Source organism: Otolemur garnettii, unplaced genomic scaffold (genome assembly GCF_000181295.1).
Source record: "Otolemur garnettii isolate 467f Iridium unplaced genomic scaffold, OtoGar3 scaffold00023, whole genome shotgun sequence".
Taxonomy (NCBI): Eukaryota; Metazoa; Chordata; class Mammalia; order Primates; family Galagidae; genus Otolemur; species Otolemur garnettii.
The window spans coordinates 12750036-12765418 of NW_003852418.1; the positions used below are offsets into that span (position 1 = coordinate 12750036).

The 15383-nt window shown below is 48.4% G+C and overlaps 1 protein-coding gene across 2 annotated transcripts in view; it reads right to left on the minus strand.

The window, feature by feature from the left end:
- Positions 1 to 14679, minus strand: part of NFATC2 (nuclear factor of activated T cells 2) — a 152470-nt gene extending 137791 nt beyond the window's left edge. The window contains exon 1 of one of the 2 annotated variants that reach the window (XM_003787703.3): positions 14414 to 14679. Coding sequence is in view for 1 of the 2 variants with exons in the window: in XM_003787702.1 (XP_003787750.1) it covers positions 14414 to 14483 (70 nt within the window). In the remaining variant the exon portion in view is untranslated. The remainder of the gene's footprint in view (positions 1 to 14413) is intronic. The other variant, XM_003787702.1, reaches the window with a different exon arrangement.
- Positions 14680 to 15383: the final 704 nt, after the last annotated feature.

Consider the following 15383-nt stretch of genomic DNA (forward strand, 5'->3'; position numbering starts at 1 on the left):
GCCCGCCCTGGCCGGGCACCACGCTCAGCAATGGGCTGGGCCACCGCCGGGCGCTCGCTGCCTCGCACCCTTCCCGGTGTGAGCATGATGTGCCCTGCCGAACCTAGGATCTAGACAAGAAAGCTGCTGCCACTAGGGCACCCACTGATCCCACATTTTTCCCCTCGCTTTTCTTCTCCAAGGGCGTTGGGAGTCACCCACTCCCTTCTACTGCTGACCTGTGTCCGCAGGATGCCCATGTGCCCAAGCTGTGTGTGATACTTTCCCCGGCACTTCAGACACCTGCATGCCCCCCAACCCAATCCCCCAGGGCCTGGGAAGGAATGGCAGACACTGAGAGCAGCAGTCCCACCTGTACAGCTACACTTCTTGGCCACCTGCCACGCGCCAGGTGCTGGGCACCCAGCCTGGACCAAACACAGTTGCCGCAGGAAGCTCGGGCTCCGGCGGCGGGTAAGGGGGTAGGTGGAAAGGAGATGAACACAAAACCTGCATCTCCTTAGGGTGGGAGAGAACTCCAGGGGAATGGGATAAATCGAGGCTGGGAGGCAGGGGTCAGGGAAGCAACCTGATTGCTGGGAAGATCTGGGGGAAGTGTGGTCTGGATGTGAAAACCGAAAGAAAGAGCCAGAGCCCAAAGGGGCTGTGTTGGAGGAAGAGTGAGTTCAGTGCTGATTGAGAGGCTGGCAGGTAACAGACACATATGATCCCCAGGCCCCTCTCTGGAGCTCCTGATTCCTTAAGTCTTGAGTAAAGGCTCAGAAAAGTGTTTTTTTATTAATTTGTTTAATTATTATATTGAGACAGGGTCTCCCTGGGTTGCCTGTGCTACATGATACAATCATAGGTCACTGCAACCACAAAGTCCTGGGCTCAAGCAATCCTCCTGGCTCAGCCTCCCAAGTAGCTGGGACTACCGGAATGGGTGTTCCCATTCCTCCACCCCATGATGATCACATGCCTTTCATTTAGTGAATGTGCCTATGCAGAACCATTCTCCCTTCTTCTCATAACTGCACCCCGGTGTGTTCCTTTGGAAAATGACCCTAACCATAATCACGGCAGCACTATCCACCCAGTTGCCCCATCCTCCCCTGGCAAAGAAGTCGATAAATGACCTACCTGGGCCAATCAGAGAATTTTATCTCCACTAGCCTGTAAGATTTACTAAGCTTTATGTAAAAGGGATGTGTAGATAAACGGATGATGGATGAGGTAGATGGATGGATGGAAGGATGATTGTGTGGATAGATGAATCAATTGATCCTGGAAGAGTGGATGTTTGTGTGGATAGACGGATGGAAGAGTGAATGCCTGGATGGATGAACTGCTTGGTTGACAGAAGAGTAGATGTTTGCATGGATGGATGGATAGATGAAAGAGCAAATGCATCAATGGAAGAACAGATGTCTGTATGGATGGACAGATGGATGGATGAATTGCTTGAATGATGGAAGAGTAGAAGTTTGCATGGATGGATGGGTAAATGGAAGGGCATATTTGCATAGATGAATGGATCAATTAATCAACAGAAGAGTAGGTATCTGCAGGGATGGATGGGCAGATGGAGTTTGACTCTCCTTGTATGAAAAAGATCCTCAGATTTCTCTTTAAGAGTTTACCTCCCTGAGGTTTATCCTGGCCACCAAATCGCTAGAGCAAGAAGCTAAATTCTTATTGCCAACTGTACATCCTCTTGAGATGGCCAGTAATAAAATGAAATAAAAAAGAGAAGATCACTTTACAGCTATAAAACCTTCAGCCTTAGGGAGGACAGTTCAGGACATTCCAAATAAGCTGCCTAAGTATCTTAGTGGTCCTTCTGAACACTGGGTGTATTTTCAAAGCTTCGATGATTTAAAGTCTGCACCAAAGCAGATGGAGTTCTTTAAAGGGAAGGGGTTCAGATTAGGCCCCAATGCACAAAGAGTTTCTGCTGAACAGTGGGGTATAAGAGAGTTTTCTCCCCCAAGGGCCACCTCAATGGGTGGGGGTTGGGGTTAAGGAAAAGACATATTTTCAATCCCCAAAATAAATAATTTATGTTTGTAGTAGCAAGAGCAGAGTGCATGACCTTTATGCATCTACTTGGAGGCCTTGCCAGGGCAGGTCTGTCAACCTTCTCGCTGACCTGGGGGTGCCCTGGCTTTTGAGTTTTTTCCAGATCTCTCTAACCAAAATATAATAGGAAGCTGGTGAAGTCACTGAGAGTTTGAGACTTCTAGCACACACTGGTACTGCTTGACATTGGCCCAAGAACTGAGCTCACCTGGACAAGCATTTACCCCAAAGTTTAATTACGAATGGAGATACCTGGATGAAAGGAAAGGAAGATGTGTCACAGATTTCATAAGGAAATTGGGATGTAGACAGGGAATTTGGGGAAGGCTTCCCCAGGTTTGGGTTGAATGTGGAGTAGAAGTTAGCTGGGGAACAGTGAGAGGAAGAACTAACAGATGGAGAAGGGCGTGCAAAGGCCCTGAGGCAGAAGGAAGAATGAAGTGTTGGAGGACCTGAAAGAAGACTGGAATGGCAGCTGCTCAGGATGAGAGGATGGGGTAAGATAAGGCCCAGGTGCTAAGTGGGGGGCTGAGTTAAGAGTTTCGGGGCTGAGGGCAATAGAGAATGACCAAAGTGTCTTAGGCAGTGCATGACACAATTATATTTGAGTTTTTAAACAACCGCTCTGGGTTCTGTGTGGAGAAGAAACAACAGGTGGGCAAGGCTTAAAGCAGGAAGTTCAACTGGAAGTTTAGCCATCCAAGCAAAGATAATGGGGGCTTGCACCACCGTGGCGGCAACAGAGGCAGGGAAACATGGAAGGACAAAAGACAGAGACTCATCCTTTGCTCCATCCGTGAGTTCTCTCTCTTCTGGTTCTAGGCTACCTGTTTAAATGGAGAGTAACTTGATTCTACCTGAACTCCTGAGCTCCCCCCAGCACCCTAGGATACTGAGCCCCCAGCCTCCTTCAAGGAGCCCATGGAGGTATGCACCACCCATAGCTCTCCTCTCTTCTCCTCTCCACTTTCTGGTGTAAAACTCATGTTTGTCTACACCCTGGGACTCTCCCCAGAAATCTGAGTTCATCCATCCAATTGCCCACGCGACATCTCCATTTGGGATCTAACAGGTGTCTCAAATGAACACGTTCAAAACCAAACCCTACGTCCTCTGAAGCTTCCCTTCCCCCGTCCCCCGGTTCATGTATTACACACTCGCTAATCCCGTTCTTCCTTCAAATACCGAGTGGTCCTGAAGTCCTCTCCTGTCCTCATACCCACATGCCAACCCTCAGCAAATGTGAGCAGCCCCATCTTCAAAATGCCACACAAACCCAACCACGTCTCACCAACTCCTCTGTTCTTCTCCCCCCCACCACCACTAACCCAACCCCTGTCATCTCTGGCTGGATGATTGCAGGAGCCCCTCTCTGTACCTGCTGCTCACTTTTGCTCCTACACGGAGCAGCCAGAAGGATCCTTTAAGAATATACATCAGCCAGTTGTGGTGTATGTCCACCATGGAACACTATGCAGCCATAAAAAGATGGAGATGTCACATCTTTTATGTTTACCTAGATGGAGCCGGAACATATTCCTCTTAGTAAAGTTTCTCAAGAATGGAAAACAACGTATCCATGTATTCAATATATAATCACCTACACATTCATACAAATGGTAAAACATAACTATAGTCCAGAAAGTAGGGAGGAAGAGGAGGGAAAGGGGAGGGGAATGGGGAGGCAGGAAGAGGGAGGGTTTGGGGGGGCCTCCCCTAATGTGCATGATGCAATGGTACATCTCAAACCTTTTATAAAAAGGGAGTATAACAACAAATAAGTCAGCAAGGTGATGGCTGTGTTAATCAGTTCGATGTAAGCATTTCACATTGTGTATCAAATCAGAACACGGTACCCCATAAATGCATCAATGTACACAGTTATGATTTAATAAGGAAAAATAAATAAATAAAATTCCAAAATAATAATTAAGAAAAGAATGTACATCAGCAGCCTCCCGTTACTCTTAGAATTGGATACAAAGCCCTTGGTCCACAAGGCCCTCTGCAGGCTTATAAGCTGCCTCCCAGCCGCTCTCTTTGGTCCTGGTCTCTGGCCATTCTTGCCTCTATTCCCTCTGCCACCTGTTCCTTAAAAATTCCCAGCATCACCGCACCCCAGGGTCTTTGCTCCTACTGTCCCTCTGAGATTGCCTGGCCACTGCCTCACCCTGTTCATTTTTCAGCTCAAATGTCACCTCCTACTGATCCCATTTTAAAAATGGCATTCCCGGGCATCTCTGTACCCCGTGTTCTTCACAGCCCTGCTCACTATGGTGTATTTTATTCACATGCATATGTGTTTATCTGTTTCTTGCCCGTTCCTCTCACTTGAATGTATGCCCCACAAGGGCATGGTTTGTGTAGCTAGGATTGTCAGGATTAGCAAACAAAAACACAGGACACCCAGTTGAATTTGAATTTTAGACAATGAACACTTGCTCTTTTAAAATAGTCCCCGGCTCCTATAGGCAAAAGAATAAATGGAAGAACGGTGCCGACAGACCTTCCGCCTGAGATCAGTCAGTTCATGAAAATGCTTCAGAAGAAACCAAGTAACTCTAAAATCGATCTCTAAAAAACTCTTTAAAAGCTTTAAGAGAGAGTGACAGACAGAGACAGAGACACAGAGAGACAGAGAGGAAAGAAAAATGACTATTCTCTGTAAAGAAAAAATGTTCCTGGGGTCATTGTAACAAGACTTGTAGATGTAAATCCCTCCCACCCCTTCCAGGCTGACCTTCCTGAGGGTTAATGGCATCCACAGGCATGAAGACATATATCTCTGGCTCAGACTGACCTTGTGGTATATCAAGGAAAAGCCTAGCACTGGAAGGCCTAGATTTCAACTAGAGTTCTTCCTCTAACTCACCCTGTAGCCTTTCAGCAAGACACCTGTCTTTCCTGGGCCTCAGTTTCTCCTGTAAAACAGGAGGCGGTCGATTAGATAGTATCTGAGTTACCATTCCAACATTCTTAATACTCATTTAACACAACTAAGGCAAAACAGAGCTAACTTGAGCAGCAATCACAGGTGTAGCGTGTGGGGCCCCAGAGAACCCCAAACTTAGAAGACCTCATGCTTAGAAGGACCCTGCACTCGGGTGCATGCTCGCTGTCACCATCGTAAAATTCTTTAGTTTTGAACAAGTAGTCCTGCATTTTCGTTTTGCACCGTGCCCTGAAAATCATGCAAGAGCTACTCAACTTACAATGGGGTTACAGCTCAACGAACCCGCGGGAAATTGAAAATATCTTGTTGAAAATGAATTTAGTACACTTAGCCTACCAAACACCATAGCTTAGCTGTGCCTAACCTGCCTTAAATATGGTCAGAATGCTTATGGTGGCCTCAGGTGGGCAAAATTGTCTAACCCAAAGCCTCTGTCAAACTCCAGGGTTGACGAGCCCGTGTAACTTACTGAATACTGCGCTAAAACTCATATGGGTACCTGAGGTCCAGTTTCTACTTTTTTTATACCCTCGTAAAGTCAAAAAAAATTGTAAGTCAAACCATCATAAGTCAGGGGCCATCTGTGGAATGAGTAGATCACAAATCCTCATCACGAACCCCACATCTTGACAACCCCCCGTTATAATAAAACACTGCCTATAAAAGGCAGGCCTTGAAACATTTCAAGTCTAATTCAACAAGTAGGAACACTCTTTACCAGATTCCAGAAATGATCCCCCTCCAAGCTGAAGCACCGCCTGGGACTCCTTGTTATTCTGGGTGTTAATATTATAATTTATGGACAGAGGCACCTGACTTCGAGAGGGCTGGCCCTGGGGTAGAGGCAGCAGAAGCAAACTTCAAGAGGGGGCCAGAAATTCAGTAATCAAATAAATGATGTAGTCACACAATGTTTTAAAACACGCAAATGAACAACAAAGAAAAGTCCTTAGTGAACAAATGATGAGAATTTGTTCTTGAGACATACTCTTACTCTGTCACCCCAGGTAGGGTTCTGTACCATCATAGCTCACAGCAACCTCAAACTACTGGTTTCAAGTGTTCCTCTTGCTTCAGCCTCCCGAGTAGCTGGGACTATAGGTGACCACCACCAAACCTGGCTAGTTTTTCTATTTTTAGCAGAGAAGGGGTCTCTGTCTTACTCAGGTTGGTCTTACACCCCTGAGCTCAAGCAATCCACCTGCCTCAGACTCCCAGATTTGCTGGGATTATAGGTGTGAGCCACCACACCCGGCAATGATTAGAATTTTAATAAAGGCTGGATCAGTTCCAGTGCCACAGGTGTCACACTGATCCTGTCTCTACCTAACATCTTTATGTTTTAGGTTATTGTGGATTTTTGGCATTAATTTTGACTTTTAAAATATTACATTAAAATATAGTTTGCCATACTTTTTTTTTTTTTTTTTTTTGCAGTTTTTGGCCAGGGCTGGGTTTGAACCCACCACCTCCATTATATGGGGCCAGCACCCTACTCCTTTGAGCCACAGGCGCCGCCTCCATAATTTTTTTTTATGGCTTGCCTTGATTACCAAGATTTCTGATACCTCCCCCTACATTTTATTCCCCTGAAACCTCATTTTCCTCCCCATGCTCTTGAAAAGTCATTTTCAGGAAGGGGCTCCTTCTAGAGTGGGGAAACAAAACAACTTGCCTTTCCCTTTAACTATGGTCCTTGTCCTTAACTGTATAGAAGATCTCACCATTCCTCCCCCACCTTCTTCTAAGTCAGAGCCTCAAGAGGCAGGCGGGTGGGGTGAGGGTGGTTAGTCTCTGTAGCCTCTGCCTACTCCCATCCCATTTCTCAACCAGTCTACCTATCAGTCCCGGCCCCCGGACCCCCTCTGTCACTCAGGCTGTCTTCCTCAATGACTGTAACCCCCAGGATCGCGTTTTTCCTCTGCATTCTCTCTCCTGCCAGATGCTCTGCAGACTCCAACATCTGTGTCAATTTCATAATCTTTGAAGTCAGGGAGTGATGAGGACAAGCAAGCTGACTCAAAGCCACCCATCATCAGTTCCCATCAGCAAGGCCAAATCCTGGAGTGCGTTCCTCTCTGCTCCCTCCACAAAAGCAGGGCATCGACTTCTCTCCCTCTCATTCCTTCATCAACACCACCGCTAGGCTTGGCACGACTTTATCTGACTTTCGAATGCCAACTTTTTAGATGCTTAGCCCATCTAAGCATCTTGGGTGCCCCCATGCCACTCAGCCAAGAGCCTTCCCTCTCCTAGTCTCTCCAGACCACCTCAGCACTTATGGGCTGAGTGACAGAAGTGAGGGATCCCGACCCCAGAAGTTTGGTACAAAGTGATTTGTCCCCTTCAGGGACTCATATAAGATTATTTGGCTGAAAGAAAGTAATAAACTGAATTTAGAACAATAAAATAATAGTAAAAAGGAAAAGGCAGCTAACCTGAGCTGACCACTTTGTCTACACTGAGAACTTCGTGGACACACTCTCCTTTAAACCTCCAAGCACTTTCCATGGGTGAGGATTACTGTCACCCCCCACCCCAACCTTTCAGTTAAGAAAACGAAGGCATAGAGCAGGGTGCAATGTGACTTGTAAAGTCACACGTGCTACCATCGAAATGATTTTGTCCCACACAAGTCTGATCCTCATTCCTGAGTCAGGCCGTTTATCCCTGGGTGGTTAGCTAGAGGCGGGTTTGCCGAGGGACATTTTTGGATTACGATGAAACACTGAAGAAAAATCGTATAACTCTCAGGGACAGCACAGGGTGAAAAAGAAGCAGACATGGAGAATCCAGGCTCCGTCAAGAGGAAGGGACATCTGACGGGGATCCTATGTACGCAGAATCAGCGGCCTCTACCCCCAGGGGCCAATGTCAGGGACCATCCCCGGGGAATTCTGGGGCTCAAAGGAATACTTTTTGTTGTCGTTAAGCAGCTCCCAGCTGGGTTTGAATCTACATGGGGCCAGCACTCTAACCACTGAGCGATGGGCACCCAGCCTCAAGGAAACACATTTTAAGAACCCCAAAGAGGTTCTCTTTGGACGGGGAGGTGCCGCTTCTGATCCCACACTGGCCTCCATTACCTCCTGCCGGGGCCATTGCAGCAGCCTCCCACCTGCTACCCTAGCATCTGCTCCCACCTGTCTACAAGCTGATCTCCACTCGAGAATCAGTATGATCCACTGAAAAGAATCATCAGACCACACTTACTGCTGCTGAGAATGCCCCCGGGGCTCCCCGTTATCCTGAGAATGAACTCTAGTTCCTTACAAGATTCCACAGGATCTCATCTCCCATCAATCTCCCTCCGTTCCTCCTGACCCAGCCACACTGGGCTTCTTACTATCCATTAAGCAGCCCACCACCACCAAAAAATTATTTTCAATTCCTAACTCCAGATATCTGTGAATGGGGCCTTATTTGGAAGTAGGGTCTTTGCAGATGTCATCAAGCTAAGAGGAGGTTGTACTAGACCTGAGGGGTCCAGTGCAGTGGCTGCTATTCTTGTAGGAAGAGGAATAAACATGCGTATATAAGGACGAGGTCTGCGTGAAGACAGAGGCAGAGGTCAGAGTGACGTGCCTACAAGCCGCAGAATGCCAAGGACTTCCAGAAGCCACTAGAAGTTGCAAGAGACAGGGAAGGATTCTATCCTAGGGTCTTTGAAAAAGAAAGCATGGCCCAGTGACATCTTGATTTAAAAATTCTGGCCTGCAGAACTGTGCGAGGATAAACTTCTGTTGCTTTTAGCCACCCAGTTTGTGGTAATTTGTTACAGCAGCCACAGGAAACTAATACACTTAGCCACAACACACAGCATGTGCACACACACACACGTCACACACACCAGGTCATTTGCAGGTCCAGTCTCCTATGTTAGCCCCTAGTACTTGATACTCGCTGAAGTCACCTTGGATGTCCCATAGTCACTTGCCCCAGAGTGTGAGCCTCGTGCTGGCACATTCTTCATCTGTCTGCCTCTGTAGCCCCAGCATCTTGGACAGTACCTGGTACATAACAGATGCAGTAAAAATGTGGATGACACACATTACATGATCAAGGGGGCATCTGAGAGGAGATGGCAACTGGGCTGGGCCTTCAAGAAAGATGTGAAGGAAAGAAGAGGGAAGCCCAAGAGGGAAGTCTGGGAGGGAGGACATGGGGGCTGCCAGAGCCACTGTGTGGTGCAGAAAGTCAAGGGGAAGGGAAGAGAGATGCCCCCACTCCAGGCTTCATGGAGGGTTGCCTCCTTCAGGGGCTGCGCTCTCCTCTCCAGCCCAGCACCACAGCTGGGCCGTCCTGCTGCAGGGGGGTGGGAGGTTCAGGACAGTGTGGCCTTTAGAAGCCAAGCCTGTGACATCAGCTGGGCCAACTGCTGCCACTTGAAATGCCGTGACCACTCCCATCTTGGTTTTCCTCCTCTCTAAACGGAGGATCACATCAATTCCAAGCTCTCAGGGGCGTTTGGCGAGAATCAAATGAGATAGTATCTGTAAAGTGGCTTGCCCCGAGGTATATGTCCAGCAGGGACAATTTTACCTCCTTCTTGTCATCATTCAGCATAGTGGGCAGGGAGGAGCGTGGTGATGAGGGTTTGAATCCAAGTACCACAACTTATTAGGGATGGACCACTGGCTGTATCTTTCTGTGCAAAATGGGGATCATAACTGCAGGGCTGGTAAGAGGATGGACGAGGTGGCACACGGAAAGCCCTTAGAATGGTTCCTGGCGCATGGTGGCACACAGTTAGTGGTGGCTGCTGTCATGTTCATCAGCACTGTCATTCGTGGCTCGCTGTTTTTATTGGGGGCTTATTTACTCCAGATGATAACACAAAGGTGCATGCCAGTTGCATGACCCAGGAGGGGTCCTACTGTGGTCACCAGCCCCAGGTGGGAAAATGTGGCAGTCTCAAGGCCTCTGTCATTATTAAAGGAAGGCAAAAGAGAGTAGATCAGAAAGACCGCACAGGGCTTCAGAGTCTGTCTTATTCTGTGGCCTTTATTCTGTCATGGCACCCCCCCCCCCCGCATATCATCCATTCATAGTTCAGTCACTCCTCCAAGCCTCCATTCAACCAAAATTATTGCCGAGCATCTACTAAGTGCCAGACCTCCTCTTGGCAAGAAGGCTACACTGGTGAACAAGAGAGACGCGGCTTCTGGTTCCTAGAGTTTACATGGACAAATGGTCAGATAATTACCATCAGTGTGGTGGGTGGGATGGGGCTAGCATGGGGGCGGGGCTGGAAGCCCAGAGGAGGACTTCATCTCAGGCTGGACAGTCAGCAAGTCCCAAATTCCTGATCTAGCAAAGGAGCAAAAATAGAAACCCAAGTGGCTTCTTCCAGGTAGGATGTGAAATATTCTGTCACTCACCGACGTACTAAATGAACTATCCAATGAGAAAATGAACGGGAAAGCCCTCGGGAACTGGTTTGGGGGGATTGTTTTTTGTTTGGGGGAAGTTCAATGTTGAATTAATGAATTATATAATAATAATGACAGTGACAGCAATTATTTATTGAGTGGGTAATTTGAGGGTTATATTGTTTATTAAAAGATGGCAAACTTCCATAGATTGTTAAAAAATTGCTGTCCCACACACTCACACTTTTTCCTGTCCTCCAGGGAATTCTACTGCCTGGGATCCTCCCCACAAATCAGCAGATACAGGGTCCGCCTGCCCCAACCGGGAAATGTCTTGGGATTCTGCTTCTACTGTTCTGATTGGCTTACACCCAGGTGTTATATTTATTAAATATCACTCTTGGTGATATTACTATCCCTCTCTTATAAATGGGGAAACTGAGGCACAAGAAAGTGAATTTACTTGCATAAGGCCATAAAGTTAGCAAGTGACAGCATCAGGATTTGAACCTCTGACTCAGAGCTCAAGCTACTAACTTACGGGGTGTAGAAATGCTACCGGGGACCCATTGGAAACTCACAGAAGTAGGAGAGCTGGCACACAAAGTCAAAAAAATGTTGTTAATAAAGACAGTTTGAGGTGCCTCTGGGAGACAAGTGATTGTCTCTGGAGTTCTGAGAGGAGGAGAGGAAGGGCTGGAAGGGCCAAAGGAGGGGAGGGGCTGTCCGAGTAACAAGGGAAGGACCAGCAGGAGGAGGTGGAGGAGCTCTCATCATGGGCCTTGGAGCCTTCTCCATGGTGGGCTGGGGACTTTCTTCCCCTAGTGAAAGTGGAAACACCATGCTTTCCTTTCCCAGAGGCACGTCAAAGCAAGGAGCCCTCCCTGACTCGTAAGTCAGCTGCTGCCTCAGTTTCCCCATCTTTAACAGTGTTGCTTATACCTTTCACATCCTCCCACATGTCTCTTTTTTAATGACATGACATTGAGGGAAGACCAGAACCAGGAACTGTTCCTACCTCAGTTACCTCATCTGTCCAATAGTATTACAAAAAATTACGATCCTGTTAGAGAGTTTCAGAGGCAGGAGAGCATAGTATCAGGATCCTGGGTTCAAATTAAGACTCTGCCACTGCCTTGCTGGATAATACTTGACCAGTTAGTTACTGCAGCTCTCCATACCCCACATCCCTCATCCATGAAGGAGACAAAGATTGCCATATGTGATAAGTATGTCATCCTGTATATGACAAATAATTAAAATTAAGATACAATTAAAAGACTCAATACTTATAAAGGAGACTCTGAGTCAATGCTTAATATGTCTGCTCTCACCATCATGGACAGCAATTGAGCACTTACTATGTGCTAGCACCTTGCTCCTAATTTGCTGGGCTAAGCCAAGTCTCACTGTTTCACCTGTCAGACAATAACATTTGATGGGTGTTTACTGCATGTCAAGCACAGTGTTGAGTATTTTACATGTGTGATTTCATATGATCCTCAAGAAAATCCTATGAAATGGATGCTATCATTACACCTTTTTTGCAAATGAGGAAATGGAGGCTTCACAAGCCACGATCTTCACCCTATCTGTGTCATGGTGAAGTTCCAGTAGGTTAAAAAAAGGACCCTGACAGGTATAAAGCCCTGCATCTCTTCAAAGAACTTTTCCTGTGAAAGCCAGTTTCTCTACATCAGTTATTATTTTGCATCTTTAATAGAACAGGAATTGCAGCTAATATTTATAGCCTATGAGCAAGTCACTGTTTTAGGTGCTTTCTCTTGGGACCTCACTGACTTGTGTGACAACCCTAGAAGGGAGGCATCATTATGGGCTCCATTTTACAGATAAGAAAAGTGAGGCACAGAGAGGTCAAGTCACTTGCCCAAGATCACACAGCTATGAGGTGGCCAGGCAGAAACCTTAATCCAAGCAGAAGGCAGGGAGTTTGGGTGTGGGAGTGAACGAAGCTCACCCTGGGTTTGTTTATTCCTGGAATATTTTCCATCTTCTCACTTCAGATAAAACGGAACACACCTACCTCTTTCAGATCCCCAGTTTTTCCCAGGGCCTCAGCCCAATGCAGCTCAGAAAGTTCGGTATTTTTTCTTTTTACCATGCAAATATTTCTGTTCTCTATTTAATGGCTCCACCCATCTGCATGCACACTGTAGGTCTGATGGCTGGGTTTCAAGGGGCACTGGGCGTTCCCTCAAGAGACCCCTGTGCAGGGCACAGTCGAAGCATTTTGGATCAGCCTATTTCAAGCCAGCTGTCTTTGATGCCTGGAATTGCACTCCGTGTGCCCAGTTGTCTTGGCGTGCCAAATGTGGTTGGCCCGGAACAATCCAGTGCCCTTGTCTCCCCCATGGACACACACACACACACACACTGGAGAGCACATACCCACAATCCCTGCACACATGAACTTAGACTGGGGAGGGTAGCCAACGCACATATACACACAAAATACACAAACTTTGAAACCTTAACAGAGCAGCAAGTTCACACACCTGGAGCAGAGATTTAGAAGCCCCAATAAAATTTGAGGCTTGTGTTAGATCACACAGTAAAACAGAAGCCCAATTTCTCTTCTGAGTTTGCTTTCTTTCCAAATAGAGCTGCTGTTGGCATAAGTCTGTCCCCCCTCCTGCCCCCACCACCAGGACGTCAAACACTTGGTTTCCGTATTTATGACAGTAAAAACCATTTTGTGTCCTTAATATGTCTGAGAGCATCGCTTTTACAGATGATGCGATATTAGTAAAATTTTTGCCATTATGTCATAGGTCTGACCACTAGCAGAGGAGGGATAAACCAGCACTAGTTAAAACTTTTCAACTGTTGGCAGGGTCTTGCTTTCAAAAGCGCAACTCAGCTAAAAATACGTGTCATTGAGGTCTCCTGTGGCAAAGCACACCATTTACCTAACCCGAGGCATTTGGCTTCAATCTAGTTTTCAAAAAAACTCCTCAGGTTTATTTACTGAAATTGTCATTTCTACACACCCCCCGCCCCCCGCACAAAACCCCAGAACTTTAATCAGCCACGCAGAGCACAAAACCTACATTCAACTCTGATTTTATGACACGAGGCTAACTCCTCCTACGCGAATTTATTTCGCTTAACTCTTGCAGCCCTTCCCACTTGGCAGTGCCCCCAGCCCCCAACGCAGGGCTGGCCTCTGAAAAATACGGCATTGCCCGTTTCCACTTTTAAAGACGGATTAATTATTGTATAGCCGAAATCCCTCCACAATCCCCACCAGATGGGATATTTTGATCTCATATTCTTCTTAGAACGTTACCCCCCTCCCAAAAGACCCGGGTAGCACGATTCCAGGGCTATATCCCAGAGGAGGGGGGAAAGAAGCCGAAACAAAGTGAAGAAACAACGTGTAATCAGAACGCAAAACAAACTGATGGTACATTGCACTTTAAAGGGGGGGCTGGACGGCTTTACCCATCAGGCGCATCCAAAAGGGGGCAGAAAATTGTTTAAATGTCCCAGAGCATCTGCGCCTGTAACGGTTAGAAAGCAAAGTCTTCCTGACTATATTCACTATAGAGTAAAATGTCAAGCCTGTTGTCTTAAAAGAAAAAAAAAATCTAAGTATTAATATTCATAGTAATAATATTAACAAGGCAACGTAATAGCATTTGCTGTCAAAAGCCGAGCGCTGAAATGGTTAAGCAGCCAGCGGTTAGCAGCGAGAATGCGTCTGGTGTCCCGCGGAGGGGAAAATCCTCCCGACAGACCGGCCCAGGGAATCCCGCCTTGGGACACTTCCCTGCCCCCGCGCGGTCGTCTAGCCGGCTCCCCAGCTCGCCCTCCCCGGCCAGGGCGCAGGGCGCGGGCGCCGGTCCTCTGGCCGCGCTACCTATGTGCCTGGGAAAGCGGGCTCCCCGGGGCCACCCGCCCCGACCTCCGCCCCGGGCTGGAAAGATTGCCCCCGCCGGCAGCAGAAGCAAAGGGCTGGGGGGGGCGCACGAGGGAAAGGCTGGAGGGGATGAGAGTCATTTACCTTGGTCCACAGACCCCATGATGCGGAGGGGATGGCAGTGCCCCAGTCTGAACGCAGCCTCTCTCTGCATCTGGAGGGGATGGGGGCCCGGCGTGTGTTTGCAAAGGGGGGTCTGCTTCTACAGCCCGGCGGCCGAGGGGGCGCTTCGTCCCGCGCCGCGTGCCCGCGGGGCTGCCCTGGCCCAGGAGCCTCGGAGCGGCCCGGGGGCTGCGCGCCTCCCGGCTCCCGGCGCGGCGGAGTCGGCGCGGCTCCGCGATCCGCCTTACTCCAGAGGCAACGCGACTTCCTTCCCCGCGCTCCGTGTTTATAGGCTTTCAATGCAGTAAAATAACGGGATTCCCTCACTGTTTCCTCCTGTTTATCCAGCGCCATGGAAACCACTGGATCCCGTCCATCTCCAAAACTAAGGGCTTTCCTGCAAACTTCACACTCAGGAATCCATGACGTCGCCTCCTCCGCGGCCAGCCAGCTCCGTGGCTCCTTCGGCCGCCAGCACAAGTCCCTGATTGTTCAGGAGAAAAGTCAGGCAGAGGGAGTGAAGCGGGCGACGGCGAGAAGAGGGGGGCGGGGGCGCACAAGTGTCCAAGTCCGCGCTGCAGGAGCTGCAGAAGGCTGCTCCCGAGGATGGCCCGGGCCGCCGCCCTCCCCAGCCCGCTGCAGCTTTTGAGCAATCACGCACAAGCCTCCCTAGTCCCCCATTTGCCAAGGGGGCGCCCCTCGGAGAAGGCTGTCCGGGGTTCATACCAACAGCCCAGGTTGTCCGAGGCCCTGGCCTGTCGCCCGCAGGCCCTACCCAGCCCCTCCCAGCCTCTGGCACCAAGAGCTGTGTGTGTTCAGGGATGGTGGGGAGGAGGAAGAGGAGAAGGAGGAGGAAGGAAAAGAAATAAATAACGGTGCCTCGTGTCAACTCTCCAACTTCAAGATTTTTTTTCAAAGAAGTTTATTTTTAGATTCATTTAGAAAATCCAAG